General features: G+C 39.9%; 1 protein-coding gene across 3 annotated transcripts in view; it reads left to right on the top strand.

Moving 5' to 3' along the window:
* Positions 1-695: 695 nt before the first annotated feature.
* The window catches only part of RIF1 (replication timing regulatory factor 1), a 36,503-nt gene continuing 15,217 nt past the window's right edge, over positions 696-21,981 (top strand). For all 3 annotated transcript variants that reach the window (XM_042808542.1, XM_042808541.1, XM_042808540.1), the window contains exons 1-19: positions 696-902; positions 2,148-2,226; positions 2,540-2,636; positions 4,584-4,714; positions 5,146-5,240; positions 7,634-7,823; positions 10,719-10,811; positions 10,908-11,046; positions 12,356-12,507; positions 13,257-13,377; positions 14,960-15,133; positions 15,388-15,498; positions 15,747-15,809; positions 16,649-16,749; positions 17,158-17,244; positions 18,953-19,026; positions 19,131-19,311; positions 20,302-20,409; positions 20,641-20,790. In XM_042808542.1, the coding sequence (XP_042664476.1) occupies positions 796-902; positions 2,148-2,226; positions 2,540-2,636; positions 4,584-4,714; positions 5,146-5,240; positions 7,634-7,823; positions 10,719-10,811; positions 10,908-11,046; positions 12,356-12,507; positions 13,257-13,377; positions 14,960-15,133; positions 15,388-15,498; positions 15,747-15,809; positions 16,649-16,749; positions 17,158-17,244; positions 18,953-19,026; positions 19,131-19,311; positions 20,302-20,409; positions 20,641-20,790 (2,253 nt within the window). In that variant the 5' untranslated portion in view covers positions 696-795. The remainder of the gene's footprint in view (positions 903-2,147; positions 2,227-2,539; positions 2,637-4,583; positions 4,715-5,145; positions 5,241-7,633; positions 7,824-10,718; positions 10,812-10,907; positions 11,047-12,355; positions 12,508-13,256; positions 13,378-14,959; positions 15,134-15,387; positions 15,499-15,746; positions 15,810-16,648; positions 16,750-17,157; positions 17,245-18,952; positions 19,027-19,130; positions 19,312-20,301; positions 20,410-20,640; positions 20,791-21,981) is intronic.

Raw genomic sequence — 21,981 nt, 5'->3', positions numbered from 1 at the left:
TAGTTGAGAAGCAACAGATCTTGAACTGATATGGGTGAAAACCAAGGGGGGTGCAGGAAATATCTCCCTGTCTGGAAAAACATCGGGGACCCCCCCGTTAAAAACAAAACAAAACAAAACAAAACAAAACAAAACAAAACAAAACAAACAAACAAACAAACAAACAAACAAACAAAAAAACAAAACCAAAACCAAAACAAAACAAAAACCAACATCTGGAAAGAGCTGTGGGGCTACACACTGCACAGGACAGCCTCACATATTCGGGTCTTAAGGCATTCGAGGTTTATTCAGGAGGGTTTCTGTGGAGCTGGAGCTCAACTGCAACGGCCGAGCAGCTGCGTGGGGGGTTGTCTAAAGTCTAGAGATTCTTTTCTAGTCAGAAATAAATGATTTATAGGCTGAAGGGGCCCTGCAGCAGGACGGCAGGCGAACAGCCCCGGGCCCGCCGCCGTCTGAGGGGACAGCGCCCCCAGCAAGTCCCGCCCCGCGGCAGCCGCCTCCACCAATGGGCGGCGAGGGGGGCGGTGCCCTCAAGGCGCGGGAAGCGATCCATCGCTCCGCGCACCGTCGCGCTTCGGGAGAGCCGCGTGACGCCGTTCGATGCGCTCCGGGCTCGGCCGCCGGCTCCGCCTCGCCGCTTTCCCATTGGCTGGGGCCGGCGCAAGCCCGGGCCCGCGCGCCGCCAGTCCCGCCCGCCGCCATCTTAGTCCTGAGGAGGCGGAGAGGGGCCGGTGGCACCGGGCGGCCCGTTCTCCCGCGTAAGGACGGGTCGGCTCCTCGACCCGTAGCACCATGAGCGCTCCCGCCGCCTGCGCCAGCCTGCAGCCCCTGCTAGAAACTCTAGAGGACGCAGCCGCCCCTCCGGGGGAGCTCACCGACGCGCACCTCACCATCGTCAAGTGAGTGCGGGCCGCGGCCGCCCCCTCAGCGTGAGGGGACGGCGGCCGCCTCTGCGGCTCCCCGCCGGAGTGGGGTGAGGGAGGCGGGGTGCGGGGGAGCCCCGGGGGAGCCCCGGGAAGCCGCGGAGGGTCGCTTCTGCTTGGCCCGGGGCGCGGGGGCTGCGCGGCCGCCGGCTGGAGACCGCGGGAAAACGTGCGGGCCTGGAGAGGTGGATGAGGCGGGGGAGAGGGAGCCTGTTTGATGTCTGCTCACCCGAGGGCCCCCCCTTGCATTTCCTGAGGAAACAGCGGAGCTGGGTGAGGGAATGTTGGGAAATAATAACTTTTTTTCCTAGCTGGAAAAAGACTTGCGTTTCCGCTTTGTGAGTGTAAAAGTTAGGTGTGTTGCGTTTCGTGCCTTCTCTTAATTGCGTTTCTTTCTGGAAAGTACTGAACGGTGAGGTTCTGCTTTTACCTGGGTCTTTCGAATTTCTTCGCATCCACAAAGGAGCTATCTCTTCCCATCAGTTTCTCCCTTTCTTTCAGTTCTGTAGCAACTTTTACAGCTGCAACCACTTAGACACCAGCGATACCAATCACACTAAGATTTTACAGGTTTCTAGTAATAACTGACAAAAAAAAAGGTAGCAACAACAGATTTCTCAGGTTGTCTTCTGGATGACTGCACTGAATATGGATGTTTTTTCCTATCTGAGATGGAATGTGAACGTTTTATAGGATAAGTACAGCTTTTCTGTATGGAAGTTCTTCATATATGTGCAAAGTCATTGCCACTAGTTGTCAGACCAGAATTTTGGGGGAGCCTGCTTTTGAGGAATTCTAGAGCTGCTTTTGAGGAATGTGCTTTTTAAGCTCATATATTTCTATTGGAAGTTTATCTAATTTTCAGCAGTTGTTTAAAGTTTGCATGTTAACTTGCAATTATTTTATAAAAGTTGACAAAAAAAATTAGAGCCCTTAATGGTTTGGGGGAGATTTTTTATGTTCCATAAGCACAAAATGAGTCCTTAGTCACTCCACTTTTTCCAGTATACTAGGATGCATGTACTTTGTAACACTGTATTTTATTGATATGTCATACCAGCTGTGGTGACTAGCACATTCTTCAGTCTTGTGTTCTAGCTTTCTAGGGAAAGAAATGGTTCTGTGCTAACTAATGAATGGTGTATTAGAAATTTAAAGTTCTGTCAGTTGTAACCTGTTTAACCTGTGAATGTTGCTTGTTTTCCCTTCTGCTCCTTGAAGTCGCTTAACTGGTGAGGAAGGCAGAGAATTCACTGCAGATGTCAGAAGACACTTTCCTCAACTTTGCAAAGTGTTTAAGGTATGCCTTTTCTACACTTCAGTCAACAAAGATAGGTTTAGACAGTCATGGTCAGCGGCTGTTGTAAGACATGAATTTAAGTTAATTTAATAAGAATTCAAGCTAGTGACATAGCAGTAATGGTTTGTTGGCAAAATATATCTTCTGTATGTTTAGAAATTGCTACATAAAAAATAAAATACAGGGTCTTTGTCAGTCCTTTTCATTGAACAGAAGTGTTGGTATTAAGACAACACCTCACAGCTACTTCTGTAAACTGAGAATTTAAGTATATTGTTTTGTTTGGTGTGTGTTTTTTTTTTTTTTTTTTCAGGTGCACATTTCTAGTCAAAACTCGGAGCTAAGTAATGCAGCACTACAGGCATTAGGATTCTGCGTTTTTAATTCAAGTATTACATCTCAGTTATCTGGTAAGCAAACAAACTTCAGCGTGGATGCTGGTTGTGTGTGTATGTGTGTGTATATATATATCAGAGTTCTTTCTTTAATTTAGACAAAGTTTATAGTTCCCAAGTGGTTCAGTGACTTTGTCTCTAGTATGAGCAGTGTGATCAGTTCACCAATTCCATCCTGTACAAAAAGAATTGGAAAGTTGTTTTTTCACGTTACTATGCTAATAATGTTTTACTAACTTCTAGTTTTGTTAAATGCTTTGGTGCTAGTTATGTACTGTAATTAGTTTTGTGAAACTAGTAATCAAAAAAGGTGTCCAGGTGGAAAAAGAATGAAGAATGCTTTTTTGTTTGTAGAATTTGGGTACATATAGTAGTGCTTCTTGGTATTTTCCTGCCTTTACCTAGTGATTCCTGGTTGTTACATTAAATCATTGAATGATTTGAGTTAGAAGGGAGCTATAAAGGTCATCCAGTCCAATCCCAAATATTGTGCTGGTAAATATTTAAAATTAAACTAATTTAAAGTAATCAAAAATTTTATTTTACGGCCTAAATTACTAGAAAGTGGTAAATCCCTTTAACAAAAGGTTTTGCTCTTGAGAACTTGAGGCAATAGATCAAGGTAAAAACACTGGATTTTGTTAATAGGGGAGACCTAATGTCCAAGCTGGCTGGTCCTGAGGAGGTACCCGTTACAGGTCCCAGGGCTCAGCATATCCAGTTGCAGTAATGTGGTGGGAAGCTGCTCGGTGTCAGCGGTGTGTGTGGGAGGAAGGTGGTTAAGGTGAGGTTGCTGTTCGTGGGCACAGAAGGGAGCAGATTGTGATTTGGCTGTTCTATGGTGCCTTGATGGTGCAAGAGTCTATAGTAACTCTTCAAATGGTAATAACAAGTGGGGTACTGTCAATTATTCTTTCTTCTGGGAAGTATTAAATACTCTTGAACAAATGTTCTGGAATGACCTTTATTAGAGAAGCTTAATCTCGAGCAAGACAGCAAAATCATGTGTGGATGTGCAGAGAGCATTCTTCCATGTGACTCTGCCATTCTGTTTACTGAAATTGTTTTGTTTAGTTCTTCTCAGTTTTCCCGTGTGTCCTGCTTTCCTATGATGCAGAACTTAGCCTGATTTCCTATGAGAATGAGGCATTTATAGTAATGTTTGTGGTCCCTTTCCCCCATAACTTGTTTTAACCACTTGATAAATTACAGTCAATTTTGTTAGGGAATGTCAGGCTTCAGAAATAATTAAGTCCTGAAAACAGCAGAGAGTTAGGGAGAGAGGACAAAAAGCATATGTACTTTTGATTGAGGAAACGACTGTAGTTGAGTTTGTTTCTCCGATAAGATCGTTTACCCGCAAAGACCAAATTTGGAAGAAATCAGACTTCGTTAGTTTGGAATTTTTAAAGGAATATGTGATTTCTCCATCTGTCTCCCTAGTTGCGTGTAAGTCCTAGGTTAGCCTTATTTTTTGAGTAATAAGCTTGCTGTTAGCTCAGTTACAGCTTACAGCCTTCTTTAATGATGAAATCTCCTGTAGACCCTACAACGAATTTCTGTGTGTTGTTATAGCAGTGAAATTGTCCAAAGTGCTGCTGAATTCACTTGAAATCCAGCAAGTTTTGTATAATGAAATACTTAATGTTTAGCTCTAGTGATTTTATGTAAAATTGCCTTCTAGTTTTATGGTTTTGTGGTTTCTTAGAAAGGTAATACAGATGTACTACATTAATAGTATCTGTATATTAATACTTTTTGAGATTTTTTGATAGTTTATTTTGAGAGAGATTTCCAAAAATTGACAAAAAGTAATGTTTAAGACATTAAATTGTGTCCATTGGGACATAGAGTTGGAATGGATCTTTAGTAATGTTAACTAAGCAGAATGACACGAAACTTGCTAAGAAGCTGCTTAGAACTGCATAAACAGAATTTGAGTGCTGTGCATTCTGCTTTCAGCAACTGAAATACAAGACTTGCTTTCAACGGTGAACAGTGTTGCTGTAAAAACTTCAGACAAAAACACTCGCACTCGGGCACTTTGGGTGATCTCCAAGCAGGCATTTCCTTCTGAAATTGTTAAAAAGGAGGTGAGTTTCTTCACTTCTTTTTTTGTGGCCTGATTTCCTAGGGAGATGAGGCTTGTACAATCTTACGATCATTCTCAGCTCAGTAGCTTTTGATCTGGAGGTTGGTTTCCATCAAATTTGACAGCCAAGTATAGGGCATAAGTTCCTGGAAAAACTGTAAGGGCAGCTACAGAGAGAAAAGAGCGAACGAATTATTGCTTCTCTTGAAGCTGCAATGTGAGCATTTCTGTTAGATGCTACTTCTGTTAGAAAGCAGCACAGGGGACAAATGTTGTGAATATTCCAGTTTGGTTAGAGCTTTAACCTTAAAACTAGACTGAGCATAATCCAAACACAGAGCACAGTCCTGGGAAACAAAATGTCATAATGCCAGCTCCTCATGGCAATATTTGTATTTAGGTGCTCACTCTGTTCTTCTCTTAATTCCTCAGGTGTCCAGTATTATTTCCACCCTGGAAACAATACTTACTAAAGGAGATGTACAGTCTATGGTGGTTGAATATGAGGCACTGAATGTTATTATACGGTATGTGAACTGCAATATTAAATTGTTAAAACAGATGCTTAGTTTTTTTGTGGAAGCTATTGAAGCAAAATCTTAGTGGCACTAATTATTTTAAAGAAAAATTTTTAGAATGCCCTTTGAATTCTTCAGTATGATCAAGACTGTTTTCCCACAATGTTTTCTATTGCAGGCAGTAGAACAGAGTGGAGTTGTGTGATGGGCTATCTCTGTTTCTGTCTCTTTGCCAGTGGTTCTGAACAGCTTCATTTGCAAAACATTCCCCTAACGATAAAATGACAATTGATTCTGACGCAGACAGTAGTCAGTATTCAGATAAACTTTCATTGCTTTCATTTTAATGGCTTATTAGGAATTATTTCCAGAGTCTCATGTGTGCTTCACAACTCAAGTTCTTGCATTCTAGCTTTTGTTTTCAGAACCTACCCAATTGAGACATTCTCAGCTATTAATATGAGTTTTTATTTTGAAATATCTCCATTGTGCTTTACAAATTTTACTGCAATGTTTCTCATAATGCTGCTGAGGGTACCATTTAATTTCAAAGGTGACCTTTTAGGACCAATACGAAGAATGCGTTGTTTTGGTCAGCGGTGCTGGAATAGTCAAATTTTATCTTTACTTAATTACTAATAATGAAATTAAATTAATACTATGTTGATCTTGTCGCTATTATCTAAGTATTATCTAAACTTTTTATATCTGGTGTGAACTGCAAGTCCATTTTAAAGTAAAATAGTTAATGCAGTAATTACTTTCTTTTATCTGCTCTAGAATACCTATTTGCTGTAGCAGAGAACTTGGATACTATTATTTGCTTAGTATTTAGCAACTTCTTGCATTTGTCTAATTGTATGCTAATTCATCTTTTGCAAATCTGAGACTCAGACGACTGTTTCTGGAAAATTACACATTTTATTAAATGGGGTTTTTTAGTTATTTTATATGTGTGTATATATAGAAAAAATAATTTTATATGCGTTTATTAAAAAGAATAGTTATCCTTAATAGCGACGGTTGTACCTTGAAATAATCTTTAAGCAGATACTCTGTCTCAGGCTGATTGACTGCAGTAGTAAGACAGTGCTCTTGTTCAGAAGGTAAGCTGCTGACAGATGTAATGGAAAACTATTCTCTTCAGCAGTGCATGTCCTCTGGCTTTCAGAAAATCATTTAAAAGGGAGCAGTTTCCCTTGGTACAGCATGAACCCTTCTTAAATTGTAGTGATGGGGATTTGGCTACCTGTGCCAAAGAGGACACTAGCAAAATTCCATGAGTTGCAGACCAGCTAGTTTGAATATATGCCATTTCTGAAAGTCTTGGCTCCTATGTGGGATAGTGTAAATATAGGGAATTGTTTGTCATACTGTGCCATTACGGAGGGATCAGATAAGAACACTTGTCTGGGCTAATCTGCATTGAGTCTGTGCAAACCTGTGCTGCTTCAGGGTGTTGTGGTTTAACCCTGTCTGGCAACTAAGCACCATGCAGCCTTAAACTCCATCCCCCCTGCCAGTGGGATATGGGAGAGAATGGGGATGGGGAAAGGTAAAACTTGGGCTGAGATAAAGACAGTTTAAGACAGAAAAGGAAGAAAATAATAATGGTAGCGATAATAAAATAATTAGAATATACAAAGCAAGTGAAACACAATGCGGTTGCTCATCACCTCCCGACTGATGCCCGGCCTGTTACTGAGCAGCAGCCCCAGGCCAGCTTCCCCCCAGTTTCTATACTGGGCACGATGCCCTGTGGTAGGCAATATCCCTTTGGCAGTCGGGGTCAGCTCTCCTGGCTGTGTCCCCCCTGCCCCAGGCTCCCCTGGCAGGGCATGAGAAGCTGAAAAGTCCTTGGCTTGGCATAAACACTACTCAGCAACAACTGAAAACATCGGTGTGTTATCAACATCGTTCTCATCCCAAATGCAAAACACAGCACTGTGCCAGCTACTGGAAGAAAATTAACTCTCTCCCAGCCAAAACCAGGACGTAGGGTTGGAGTTGTTTTTCAAAAGCAGGCATATATTGGTTTTGTCACACACGGCCTGTGGGAGCTGGTTTGGACTGCCAGGAATGCACGAGGCATGGTTACTCTGCAAACTTTGTGCTTGGTCACTGATAAGCAAGTGATGATATGTTTCTTTCAGGCTTTCAGTTCAGCTCGTTTTCCCGAGAAGTTGTGATAGGATGGAAGGAACACCTGCAGATGTCAGTCTGTTCTGCTTTTGGAGAGGTTTAACTGTTTTAAGTGAACTGTCAAAATACAATTGTTTAGGGGAAAAAAAAAAAAAAAAAAAACACAAAACATAATTTAGAATGGTTTCTGGTAAATCCTATGTTGAATTAGAGCAGTATGTTGGAGATTTGTAATATCTGTATTTGGTTTTTGGGTCTAGCTTAATGGAGCAAACTCCAGCACAGATGGGAGAAGAGGCTGTGAGGTGGGCAAAACTGATCATTCCCCTGGTCGCCCATTCGGCTCATAAGGTGCAGTTACGAGGTGCCACGGCTCTGGAGATGGGCATGCCACTGCTGCTGCAGAAACAGCCCGAGGTGGCGGCCGTCACTGAGCACCTAATGACCACAGTAAGTGGAAATGCTGGGCCTCTTTCCTAGAGGCAATAGGAGTAGTAATCGGGGTTGGTTGTGGGGGTTTTAAATTTTATTTACAGTCTAGATAGCAGTAAAAAGCTATTGTGCATTGACAGCAACTTCCTGATGACAGCGGTTTCAATGGAAAAATTAATGTAACAGCAACATAAGTGTAGGATCACCGTAAAAAAAAAAATTAAATTTTCTGACAAGAATCATTGATCAGGGAAATAACTTGCCTTTTTTAAATGATCTTGAAGCACCTGACTTGATAGCATTAACTCACATATCATAAAACTTATTGTCTCTTAAAAGAGAATTTGCTTACCAAATGTGGTTTAACACCAGTCTGCAACTAAGCACAGCATAGCTGCTGGCTCACTCCTCCCCACCCCCAATGAGATGGGGAGGAGAATTGGAAGGAAAAAAAAAAAAAGTAAAACTTGTGGGTTGAAATAAGAACAGTTTAATAATTTAAATAAGATATTATTATAATAATGATTGTAATGAAAAGGAAGATAACAAAAAGAGAGACATAAAACCCAGGAAAGACAAGTGGTGCACAGTGCAGTTGCTTGCCACCTGCTGACTGGTGCTCAGCCAGTCCCTGAGCAGTGATTGCCACTCCTGGCCAGCTCTCCTCAGTTTCTATACTGGGCATGATATCCTGTGGTACGGAGTAGCCCTTTGGCTAGCTCAGGTCAGCTCTCCTGGCCATGCTCTCTCCCTGTGCACTTCCTCACTGGCAGAGCCTGGGAAACTGAAAAGTCCTTGACTTAGGATAAAGGCTGCTTAGCAACAACTAAACTATCTGTGTGTTATCAGCATTGTTCTCATCCTAAATCCAAAACAAAGCGCCGTACCAGCTACTAGGAAGAAAATTAACTATCCCAACCAAAACCAGGACACTCTACTAGAATCAGTAGGACTTGATGTGGCAGTAACTCACATCATCTAGCTTAGCTTCCTACTTGAAACAGGACTAGCTTCCATGTTCAGGCCAGGGAGCCTCGTCCAGTTAAGCTCTGAATATGTTAAAGGGTGGAAGCGCTCCAGTCTGGGCAGCTTGTGCCAGTGCTTGATCACCCTCCACAGTAAAAATTGGATTTGCCTTGTTGAAACTTGTGTCTTGCCTCCAGTCCTTTCTTTCAGTACTTCTCTGAAGCATCTGGCTTACTCCTTATAATCCAGCTGTAAGTAGTGGAAGGCTGCAATTACATTCCCTCCCACCCCAAGCTAAAGAAGCTTAGCTCTTCTGTTACGAACTCTGTCCCCTGACCATCTTAGTGGTCACCCTCTGCTGCATTCACTCCAGTTAGCCAGTAGCTCTGGTACTTTGGTGCCAAGAGTTTGGTACGGTATTCCAGAGATGATCTGATGAGTACCAAGTAGAGGGGTTGGTTTTCTTGACTTATTTCTTGTGCTTTTGCTAGTGCAGTCCAGTATGCAAGAGCACATTCTGACTTAACATTAAAATTCTTGTCCCACGTCAATTTTTACTACAGAGTTGTTACATAGCCCGAGTCCCCAGTGGGTACCAGTACATGGGGTTTGTCTATCCCAGGTATAAGACTTTGCCTTTGAATTCTGTGAGATTTCTGTCAGTCCATTTTTCTAGCATGTGAAGATCCCTGTGAACGGTAGCCCTGTCCTCTAGTATATCAACCGGTGCTTTCCCCTCAGTCATGGATTGTTTTAAATCGCGTCAGCCCTTAATGGACACATCGATTTAGGTGTAAATAGCACACAACCTGGGCTCTGACCTGCTAACCACCAACCTCTGAGCCTGACAGCCCAACCACACACCCTGTAATCTGATGAGTTAATTTGTATCTCCCCAGCTGGACTGCAATGACACTGGAGGAAACTGTCAAAAGCCTTGCTAAAGTTGGAGTGGAGAACACCTGCTGCACTCCCTGCATCTGCAAAACCAGGCATTTCCTCATAGAAGTCAGTTGGATTGGAAAAGCAGGTTTTGCCCATGGTTAAGCTGCTAGCTGTTTGTAAGGACCTTCCTGCTATTCCCTGTGCCTAGAGCTGGCTTCTATGGGAATTTGCTCCACAATTTCTCCAGGCATGGCAGTGAGATTGGCTATTTTATAATTCCCCATATCCCCTCTTGCGTGGTGTTTTGGGGGAGGTTTTTTTTGGAAGCTTGTCTTGCCCTACCCGGTCACTGGGGATCTCTACTAGTTGCAGCGACCTCTCAAGAAAAAATGGTGTGGCCTCATTGTGTCATTGGCCCTCTCCTTCACTATTGTAAGTCAGGTTTACTTAAGAAGTCCCCAACTCAGTTCTTCTCTACCACGGGTAGTACCTATGTGCCCAGCGACAAAAGTGACAGGAGACAGATGTTGGAGGCCTCAGAGTAAAGATGGGGGCAAGAAAGGCGTTGAGTACCTCGGCATTTTCCATGGCCATTAAAAGATTCCCAACCCTATTCAGCAACAGCCCCCTTGGTATTTTTGATGTTCACATTCCTGTTCACTTCTGGAACTGTAGGCTTACTTATTTTGCCTTTTTCACTGCTGAAGTATGTTTACAAAAAAAATCCAAACAAACAAGGTGGTTTTTAGCATTGCAGTATGCTTTTACTTGAGAGTTGGAGAGACTATGAGTATGTAAGGAAATGGATTTTGAGTTGTTGGTTGCCACTATCGGATTAATTGAAACCAACCATAAACTTCAACGAAGAAGGTCAGCGGAGGGGTAGTAGTGTTTGACCAGTTTAGCAGCAAATGCTATGTGGTATAGAATTAAATCCTTGTGATCTAGAAAGCAGCACAGTTCCAGGTTGGCTGTCTCTCCAGACATTGGAATGGGTGTGTAGTTTTTAGAATACTTTGAATATATTTCTTGTAGAAATTGTGTTTCTTTTTCTGCCTGCAGAAATTAATTTCAGAACTTCAGAAATTGATTTCTACAAAAAATGAGACTTACGTGTTAAAATTATGGCCACTGTTTGTCAAATTACTTGGAAAGGTAAGCAGAAAAGCAGTAAGTTTTACAGTTGCAAATATTTAGAGAAGGAGTTTTTGACAAGATAAATATCTTTATTCTGACCTTCTTTATCTTCAGACTCTGCATCGTAGTGGCAGTTTTATCAACTCATTACTGCAATTGGAGGAACTTGGATTTCGTAGTGGCTCACCAGTGGTAAAGAAAATAGCCTTCATTGCATGGAAGAGTCTAATAGATAATTTTGCTCTGAATCCAGGTAGACTAAAAAAAGTTAACCTGAATTGTTTTTACTACTGTCACTTCATGTAACTGGAAGAAAATATTCTGTCTAATAGTGTTCAATGCCATGGTACATACCACTGGATATACACATAGGTATTATCTGTGGTATATACATCATGGTGTATATACATACATAGTGGTATATACTGTGTGCATATACATAAATGAAATTCAAGTTGTGGGGTTTTTTTCTTAAGGAAAAGTGACAGTAGTTCTATGTTGGTTTTTTTTCCTCCTAGGATAAATTAATAGCATAAACCTAGCCTTTGTTTTGTAATGCTTCAATTGATCCAAACATCACTGAAGTAGAGAATAAGACATTTGGTAGATCTTATTTTCAGCTGTGTGAATTAAGTGAAAACCACCAATGCTTCAGGAGTCCAGAGGTGTTAAAAAAAAGTTGCTTTGAATGTATAGCTGAGACCTGAAAGAGTCTTTTAAGTCTAGCCTGCGTCAAAACACACAATATTTTTTACCTTGATTGCCCTTCTTTTTACTGTGTGTCCTGAAGAGAAAGCTAAATGTGAACATTTCTTAGTTTAGCTGAGTTTAACTTAAGAAACAAATCAAAATGACAATTTCTCTGGTCCTTTGTTCTGATCACTGTTTCCCATAAATTAACAAAGGATTTGATTCTGTCAGAAGATAAAATCCATGGCACAATTGGTGTTCACTGCACTTGCTCCAGCAGGGCCAGTAAGGATTGCGCACTGCAAGAGCAGTCTGTCAGCAGTTCTGTGTGGATTGCAGGTGGATGGGTTCTGATGCCGCTGAGCTGGCCAGAAGTCTTTTTCTCTTTGAACGCTTGCATAGGCTTGAGCAGACTCCTGTCCATACATGCTATGCTATTTCTGCTTCAGTGGTAAATGATCCTTTGTGGCCTCAGAAATCTGTGTTTAAGATCATTCATTTTCATTCAGTGGTAATGCACCTGTGTGTTAAGTGTTTGGTTTTTATTTTACTCTCTCAAAGAAGACTCTCCAAGATAGCAAGCAAAAGTGAATTTCCTTCTGTTTGGTACTCAGTAGATTTCATTTCAGTCTTGGTATTGGAAAGAAATATTTGCCATTTCCAGGGTTGTCCTAGAAAACAATTAGAGCAGTAAAATAGTCTGAAAGGTCAGTGCTTTTACTATCTTTTAGGTTTGCAAATTGTCATTAGTTGACCCTTAAGCTAAAATAGGAACAAATAGGAAAAAACCTAATGGTTTAAAAATCTTCCTTTGTTGTTCTTTTGTGATTTCATTAATGTTGCTTAAAAATATGCTTTTTTTGGTCTTCAAGATATATTGTGCAGTGCTAAGAGGCTGAAACTGCTAATGCAGCCACTGAGCTCGATCCATGTGAGAACAGAGGCTTTGGCACTGACAAAACTGGAGGTCTGGTGGTATTTACTTGTGCGCCTGGGACCTCAGCTGCCTGCAAACTTTGAACAGGTAACACAACTGAAAATAGTCAGCATAATCACTCTAGCCTGTGTTGTGTGTGAAGCCAAGTCCCCTATTTGTTACTATAACTCATTCTGTAGCTGCTTTGTCCCTCTCTAGTGTTAAAATAAAACTGTGTTCAGTGTGTATGTTATATATAGCAGGAGTGCTTGGGACTATATGGTCAATCTTTTTAAAGTTCCAAAAGATTTGAGAGTGTAACTGCGTGTCGTGTGAGCATCTCAGTGAGATTCCTCTGTGAGTGCACAGCAGTAGTGAACATGGGTGTGTTATATAAGGACTGCTTTGTCCTTTCCCCATGCAAGTGTATGCTTTGGAAAGTCTGCCATAGGAAAACGTACCAAAAAGATCACAAAATATTTAGAAAGGTGCATGGAGAGAAAAATGAATCAGATGTGTTGTTACTACTCACATTATAACGGGAATGAACAGTAGGGTTCTGAATTTCATTAAGTTAAACTTCAGCTGGGAGTAAAGTAAAAGTCTGCCTTTTTAGATACAGTACAGATGGATCATTTGAACATGAGTTTTTGATCAATCTGACTATTTCTAATTCATATGTCAGTAGGCATATTTTATAGAGCATCTTGAGAACACTGTTACAGGTACCCAGAAACTGAAACACTGATGCTGTGAACAACAGTACAATCTATGTGGTATTTGAAACAAATGATTCTCTGTGGCTTATGGCTTGCATGTGTCATACCTGTTTTCACCGAGGTTCGATATCTTTGCAGGTTTGCGTACCATTAATCCAAAGTACTTTAAGTCTGGATTCTTCTGCTGCATTGCAAGGAACTCCCTCGCGTGTAGCAGCCAACCAAAGTTTAGCCTCTGCAACCCCTGCACAGAAGTCAGGTACCAAAGCACAAGCCTGCTTCCAACTATATTCTAGATGCAGAAAGTAATCTGTTCTATTTAACACATTTATGCTTTTTTCATTTGCAATGCATTATTATTGGGAACAGTAATTTTTCTTCATGTTCATTGGAGAACTCAAAGGTAGTGATTTACACTGGATAAAAATAGGTTGTTGTAGTCAGTATTTTAAGTTCACAAAATGGTGCTAATCAGGTTGCATTGAGGACCAGTTTTAATGTTGTGCTTTAACCCTGACTGTGGCAACTAAGCCCCACACCCCCAGCAGCATGGGGGAGAGAATCGGGGGGGAGGGGAAGTAAAACTCATGGGTTGAGATGAAGACAGTTTAATAGGACAGAAAAGGAAGAAAATAATAATGGTGGTAATAATAAAATAGTTATGCAAAACAAGTAACACACAATGCAGCTGCTCATCACCTCCCGACTGATGCCCGGCCTGTTACTGAGCAGCAGCCCCAGGCCAGCTTCCCCCTAGTTTCTATACTGGGCACGATGCCCTGTGGTAGGGAATATCCCTTTGGCAGTCGAGGTCAGCTCTCCTGGCTGTGTCCCCCCTGCCCCAGGCTCCCCTGGCAGGGCATGAGAAGCTGAAAAGTCCTTGGCTTGGCATAAACACTACTCAGCAACAACTGAAAACATCTGTGTGTTATCAACATTGTTCTCATCCCAAATGCAAAACACAGCACTGTGCCAGCTACTCGAAGAAAATGAACTCAATCCCAGCCAAAACCAGAACCGATGTCCTGAATTTTGCTCTCTTTTGCAAGGGAACTTTGGCTTGAAACTTAGTTTTTCATGTACTCCTATATATGCTATTTATACATGCCACTATCATTTCTACAGCACTTTTAGTTTTACCTGAATAGTAAGCCAGTGATAATAATACATTAATAATATTGGTACTTTAAATACATGTGAAATCACACCTACCTGAGCTTTACCACTGAATGCCTGAGATAAGGAACTGCCTGTTTCTCTTCCTCTGCATGGGAAGCCTGGCATTCACAGCTTGTGTAGTTCTAGGTTGCTGTAATTAGAAGCCTCAGATATGTTGTGGAACTGTCCTAGATCTGTAGATCTTCCTTTGTTCCCAACCTAGGAAAAAAAAAAGTTCATCTTAGTTCATTGAGATCATAACTGAGGTTGGTCAAACTGCTGCACACATGGGACCTCTTGGACTGGTGCAGGGTGTAGGAGTTTCTACTGGAAACTGGTAGCAGCGGAGTTACTATATAATTTGTGGGGAGTGTAGCCTGTAACCTCCTCCACAACCACAACTTCCCTCCAGACTTTTGTTGCCAGATGAAGTTTGGCGTCTGAGACTTAATAGTCTTTGGAAGATATTTAGACTTTCAGAATACATGGTTAGGACTGTGATGTTAAACCCTACTTAATAGGAGTGCGAGCCAGACTTCTGTCTGGCTGTCAGAGGTCCCTTTTAGCCAGCATTTTTCCATGATTTGTTCTTCCCATGTTAACTCTGGGATTTTGGTCTATTGTATCTTTCACTCGGTTGCAGGTGAAATATGAGGCAATGTTATTTTTCTCCCCTCACCTAGGTCCTTACCCCTTTGCCAGTCCAGTCACACCAAGGATGAACTTGAATTCTAGTACAGCAGGAATGGTGGTGATTCCTTCCATTCAGCTTTTGGGAATTGAAATGCTGCTTCACTTCTTGATGGGACCAGAAGTTTTAGATTTTGCTAAGCAAAACAAACTTGTACTTAGTTTAGGTGAGTGAGTTATTTTTTTTTTTTTTTTTAAGTACTTTCACATAATCTGAAACTGCAAATTTTCTTGGATTTAAAGATGTCCATTAGAATGAAGTGCTGTAAACATTTAAAACTGTTAGTTGTTGTCTTTAATATTAAAAGTTGGGTTTATGTTAAATGCTTTAGGTATACCTATATACTTGATTATTTTTAAGGCTTGTCTTACCAGTAAACTGCAAACTAACAGATTTATGGAACATGTTTTTTTATTCTAGAGCCTCTCCAGCACCCGCTGATCGGTAGCCCTTCTTTTTTTTGTAAGCATGCCAGCACGTTTATAAATGCAGTTCAGGATGGCTTTATTGCAATTGGAAAAGAAGTTTCTGGTAAGAATTTACTGGTGAAATTTGATTTCTTTTCTGGAAAATAAAGTGGGTAGGGGAAGCATAAGAAGAAATAACCACTTTATGTAATACTCCAGTGTTACATTAACTAGAACTGTTCTGGCCTGGTTTGAAAGCTGATGTCAATTTTGACTTACGTCAAAGTGCTGTTTAGCATAGTTTGGATTTTAACTGCAATCTTGTTAATGTTTTTATCACAAACTGAATGAAAGTATTACGCTGTCTTGTAGATTGTATGCTGAATGTTATATGGAAGGACATAAATGGATACGTAAAAACAGCTATTGAATCAGGTAAAAAGTATGATCTCTTTTTACTTGTCACTGCTAACCAGTTAGAGGTGTGTGTGGTTTGTTTTTTTTGTTGTTGTGTTGTGTTTTTTGTTTTTTTAAGGCTGGACCTTAAGTAGTGTTTGCTTCATTGCTGGCAAGGCTTGGGTTTAGGCATCAGCAGCAGTTACTTTTGGTAACTATTAAGGAAAGCCCAGTGGCATGTGACTGCAGGTGTATTGCATGTAGCAGTAAGAGAGACAGTAAAGCACTTTAACTGCTTTTCTCACTGAAGGAATATTTCCATTTCCAAAAAAAAAAAAAAAGGCAAATCTGTGAAATTGAGACACGCTAATTTGGGTAATACACTGAGTAAAGTCTTTGTTATGTGACTCTGGCTACCTTTTTTCTTAAATTTTATTTCATAGTGTTGTGTCATTACAGAAGAAGAGCAATACATTGTTTCGTATTTAAAAAATGCTCATTGCTCTGTAAAGACTTTGAAAGTCTAGAATATTCTTAATAAAAGCTTTTAATATAAAAGATCTAACTGAAAAGCATGAGAAATGAAATGCATTGCTTGGATGAATGCAAAATTTCACAATTTTTTTTGAATCAAAGGTTAATAATGATATGAAGGTGTTTCCACTTTACTAACAAAACTTAGGCGTTCTTCTGTTTAAACTTTGTTTCAGTTACCACATCTCTGCTCTGAAAAACAGTGTATCCAAATATTAAGTATTTGGTATATGCTTATAAGTATACACAGAATTTTTTTGGTATTGCAGTACTTAAAGTTTTAAATTATGGTCAGAGTGACCACTAGTTTGTTTTGCTCTAAGTGTAAATGTGCTTTATTCTAGGAAATAAAAAAGAAAAGCAAGGGTCGGAAATACTGACTATGCTGCTTCAGGCCTTAAAAAACACTGTTAGATCAAATTCCCTCCCTGTGCAGAAAATACTGGTAAGTTGGGTGGGGTTTGTCTTGTTTCTTACAATCTCATTTCTTTTTAATGGTCTAGATTTTGATTGGTAGGAGCTTTTTGCATTTAACTTAGCAGAATGGTCTCTTTAAGAGACACAACTTTTTGGTGTAAACTGTAAGTTATGCAGTTCTCATTAGATGGCATAGTGTTGCTTAAGGGTTTCTTTCTTTAAAAGTGTGTTTTGGATTTATCAGCAGTGTTCACAGAACTGGGTACATGGTTCTTCTAATAGAACCTTCTGCTTCAAAGCAGTTACTTTCATGATGGAATTTTTACTCAAGGGAAGCAATTGTTACAAATTTGCTTTTATTTGTGGTGTTACTTAAAATATTTGAGCCATCAGCAAAAAAATGCTTACATACATTTTCTTCTTTTCCCCTACTTAGTCCCTCATTGATATTACTGTTAAGGAATTACCTCCAAAAGTATTGGGGTCACCAGCTTATCAGATTGCTGATATGGATCTTTTAAATGTAAGTTTTACTTCATTCCAGAATTCCGTCATTATTTTATGCTGAAAGGTATTGGGATGTCATGTTTGCCCAAATGTATAGAGCACTCTTAAGTCAGGAGATCCAGATCTTTCAGGAAATCACAGTATTGTGTGTTCCAAAATGCAGACTGTTTCCAGCCCTCACTTCTGATCAGTAATTTAATTAACTAAAAAGGGATGTGCTGAAATTACTGTAATGATGAAAGGGCATTTCTCATCTTCAGATCATGATTTAAAATACAAGTTGCAGATAATTTGCGAGGAGACTGCATTAGTTACATACAGAAAACATGTTTTGGGGAAGTGTTCTGAAGTCAGTAGAGTGAAATAACTTAAAGAAAGGTAGAAAGTGTTACTCCTCAGGAAAAGTTAAATGTGCAGAAGCAAATCAGAGAATATCATGCTAGACAGCATTATTCCAGAAAGTTCAGAAGTCATAGTGAGCCTGAACTTCCTGGCCAAAGCCTACTGCAGAAAACGTGGTGACATTCATTAGGAGTGAGAAGTACTCTGTTCTGCTTTGGTCCTCATGGGCCCTGCGTGGAGTGCTGTTCTGTGTGCTGCATTGGAGGGGAGAAACAGATGATGGCAGTCCAGAAAATAACCAAAAAACACACAAAAAAAAAAAACACGCAAAAAAAAAAACCTGTGAGAAAAGGCTGAAACAGTGTTTCTATGTGGTTTTTTGGTTTGTGTTGTTTTTGGTTTTGGTTTTTTTTTTTTTTTTTTGTTTGGGGTGGAGCAGACTGAGTAGGAGCAGGCTACAAGTTAAATTTATTAAGTTTAAAAAGTTGAGATACTTTTTAGAATTGGGTGATGATCAGCTCTTCTACATCCCCCGGTTGGCTGGGGGCGACTAGTTTATTTTGCAGCAGTGGAGACAGGGTCTTCTAGCCTATGAAAGTAGCTAAATGTTTACCTTCTTAGTCAGGGAATGCATAGATTTAGTTTGGAGGCTTTTAAAAGCAGACAGGTATCTGTGAGAGAACGCCTAAGTGTAACAAGAGTGAGCAAATGCTTCAAGTCAAGTGAGCAGTATAAAACTTACCTACCAGAACTGGCTTAAGAGCTCAACTCTCAGAATTCCTCCCAGCTTTTTTTCACCCCTAGTGCTTTATTTACATTTGGAGGCTTTTCCTGACTTGGGTACAAGGGTCAGAACTTTATTAGGGTGGTTGAAGATTTAATTGGCGGCTATTAAATGCATTTTGCTAAATACTTTAACATTAGGAAACCTGAAATACTTGTGATAGATTTTTTTTGATAGAGGTGGTCCAAAAAGATGTCATGCTGAAACCTTGAAATGAGCAAATCTCAGGTTGCTCCATCTTGTTCCAGGTATCACAGTGCGCCTTGATTGCATTAGGTATACCTACCTTACTGTGATGCATGCAATTTCAAGGCAGTACTGAGTACTGTAAAACTCAACGTTTTAAACAGAGAATTTTTTTGCTTCAACTATGGCATAATTGGTATTCTGCTGAAGCACCAGGATCTAGCAGAAGCTTAGGTTTCCAGCTTTCCTTCTCATTTTTATTCTGAAGTCTTAGATTTTACAATTTTGGACAACTTAATAATTGCAAAATTCTGGTTTAGAGTTAAGTATAGCATAGAGATACACATGTGAGGCAACCATTTAATTTGATCAATGTATATGCTGTTTTGATCTCTTAAATTTCTCTTACAAGGGTACACCAGCTTTGTTCTTAATTCAGCTGCCTTTCCATAATGACCTCTTGGAATGCTGTGTAACGGATGAGAGGTAGGTGGTGGTGGTTTAGAACGAGCCTCCCGTAGGCAACTTCAGAGAAGTTTTTCCTAATTTCATCTGGAGAAGTATCTTACCTGTTTAACTTTCTTCCCTAGATTCTACGTAATTCTAGAAACACTTGTGAGTTATGTTTTGTCTGGGCCTACATCTCCACTGGCTTTCAGCGAATCTGTGATCTGCATTATTAATCAGAGTGCAAAGCAAGTGAAAAATAAGGAGCATCTTTGGAGAATGTGGAGTATTGTTGTTAATCCGCTAACCGAGTGGATTAATCGGGTATAGTGGCTTTTTGTTCTCTTCCCCAGCCCCACTCCCCAAAAAAAACACAGGAAAACTTTGTGCCGATCTCCTATTTTAATGTGTTTTTAGCAATTACATGGCTTGAAGTAATATTAAAATTAAATAAGCCTTGGTAGTATTTGTGAAACTGGAATTTGTGCAGCAGTTTTTTTAAAAAGTCCCTAGCTAGGGTGTGCACATGTGCAGTGAGGTAGGATGAAGGGCAGTAGTGGAGTGATCCAGAGCGTGGTTTAAAGTGATTCCAGTCAGTAAGAACGATCACTCCTTAGTTCAGTGTCCAGTACAGTATTGGGAATGTGGTTTTTCTCCTTTTTTAAGATTATAAACATGTTTATAGATGTGCTTCAACCCTTCACTCCTTCGCGTGATCTTGTTGCTACAAAGAATGCAGACTTGCCCTCCAGGACCTGTTCACATTTAAATACCAAGAGGCTTGTTTGCTTTCTGTGAAAATAAAATAATATCAAGTTGTGACGTTTAGGACGTAATTGGAACAGTGTTCCTTACTAATGAGTTAGACTTCTTAAATGGAAGCCCTAATGAAAGCCATATAAACAGTAATATTCCACAGGTTCTGCAGATTACTTACAACAAGTACATTGATTGTAACATTGTTGAGCTAATCCTCATGTAGTCATTGGACTTAAAATCTTAGAATTTATGAAGAAAGTTTTAGGTGCTTTAAGTAGGAAATAAGTAAAAAAAAATAACCAATATGTTTTCTAACAGATTGTTTTTGTTACTGGAATTAAGTTACTTTGGAATTTAGAAACAATGCTTGTTATCTCTTTAAATGATAGGATCAGTTTGAACTCTTGAAAGAACTGAGAATAGCTAATTGCAAAATGCCACTGGCAATTTAGCTTGCACAGATCTTGCGTAAACAGTAAACGTATTTAGAAACAGCCTTATTTGTCATCGAAATTTTGCAGCATAGTTAATCAGAAAATTGTTTTCTCACTGCAGACTAATGAAGTAAATCAGGGTGATGCACTGGAACACAACTTCAGTGCTGTTTATAGTGCATTGTTGCTACCAGTGTCGCACATCTTCCCCATTCAGGAATTTCCACAGGTAACAGTAAATGCATAATACTGATTAGAAACAATGTGGGGTTTATAAAAACTGTGAAGTGCTCTGGTAATCTAAGTAGAGTTTGGTACCAATATGTATATACATGGGACCACTGCTCCAGGGTTGGAATTGAGTTACATAGGTTGTGACAGAAGAAAAAAACTTAAAAGAAGTTTTTATCTCTATGCACAGACATTGATATTTATAAACTTTTTCTTTCTGTTGTTAAAGCCAACTATGAAATCCTTGTTGCGCACTTGGTCAGACCTGTATAGAGCATTTGCTCGCTGTGCTGCTTTAGTTGCAACAGCAGAAGAAAACCTATGCTGTGAAGAACTTTGTGCCAAAATAATATCTGGGCTAGAAGGTGAAACTCCAGTAGTGAGTATAAACCAGTGATATTGAACTATATAAGTACTTTAGCAGATATATTTTAAAGTAGATATAAGAACCTATTGTAAACTCTCATGTAGTACTTTCTCTAACATAGTGTTTTGGGTGAGACTTAAAGCCATAACAAAAATCTTGTAACCAACAGGAGTTGGAGTTGATCTAGAAATAGATTGAAAGAAGGGAGCAAAAATAATTATAAAGCTTAAATATTAAACTAGCAGTTAAGCAGTCTTTGGATTTGTCTTCTATTTAACTAGTAATGGTTTAGTGAATATCATCACAGTGAATATCCTTTGTCCAGGTGAAACGTGTGTGTAACTTCAGATTGAATTGAACAAATACCACAAAACCTGGCATTTTGTTTGGGAAGGAGGACAGAGTAGCACTGTAGCTTTCAGAGGGCATACCCGCTATATTCCTAGTACTGTCATCTTCGTACACTAAAATTTAAAGGCTCGTAAAGCTTTACAAAAGAGAAAGCTTTTGCAAGAGGAAGCCTTTACATTATCTCTCTTGTTTGTTATCTCACATCACATGGGGAGATAGTGTCAGCAGGTGTCCATGAACATTAGCTTTGGAACATAAAATCCTTCGTGCTCGAGTTGACCGTCTTTTGAAAAATTACCATGAAAGGAACAAATAAGAAATAGATGAGAAGGAAAAATGGAATTTGAAAACATGTCATTTGGAGGAATACATCGTCATAACTTCCTTTGGATGCTGCTGTATCCTGATGACAAGCTTCAATTTTCAAAAATTAGTAATTTTTGAGCAAGCCAAACTTAAACAATTCAGAAATTTCGAGCTTCAGTATGTGAGTTACTAAAACTAAACTGGGTTTTGCCCCACAGTATGAATGTTCCTTTGAAAAGCATGGGTTGTTTTTTATTTAGAAGAATTTGACGGATTGGAGAAAAAAAAGCTTGACCCATCTCTGTATGTACTAGAAACCTGTTGTGCTTCCTGAATATTAATGACACCTTACTGCTGTGCCTACAGCGGATTTTCTGAGAACTGGGCTTTGTGCAGTAACTGAACTTAAGCACACACTGACATTTGGTAACTTGTTTTGCTAGACAGCTAGTGCCTTGAACCTTCATACTTTTGATGCACCTTCTTAGATCTAACACCTTCTTACAGCTGCCTGTTACTGTTCTTGCTTCTTTAGATAGTATATAT

Source organism: Tyto alba, unplaced genomic scaffold (assembly GCF_018691265.1).
Source record: "Tyto alba isolate M040663 unplaced genomic scaffold, T.alba_DEE_v4.0 Super-Scaffold_7, whole genome shotgun sequence".
Taxonomy (NCBI): Eukaryota; Metazoa; Chordata; class Aves; order Strigiformes; family Tytonidae; genus Tyto; species Tyto alba.
This window is presented reverse-complemented; position numbering and strand designations above follow the sequence as displayed.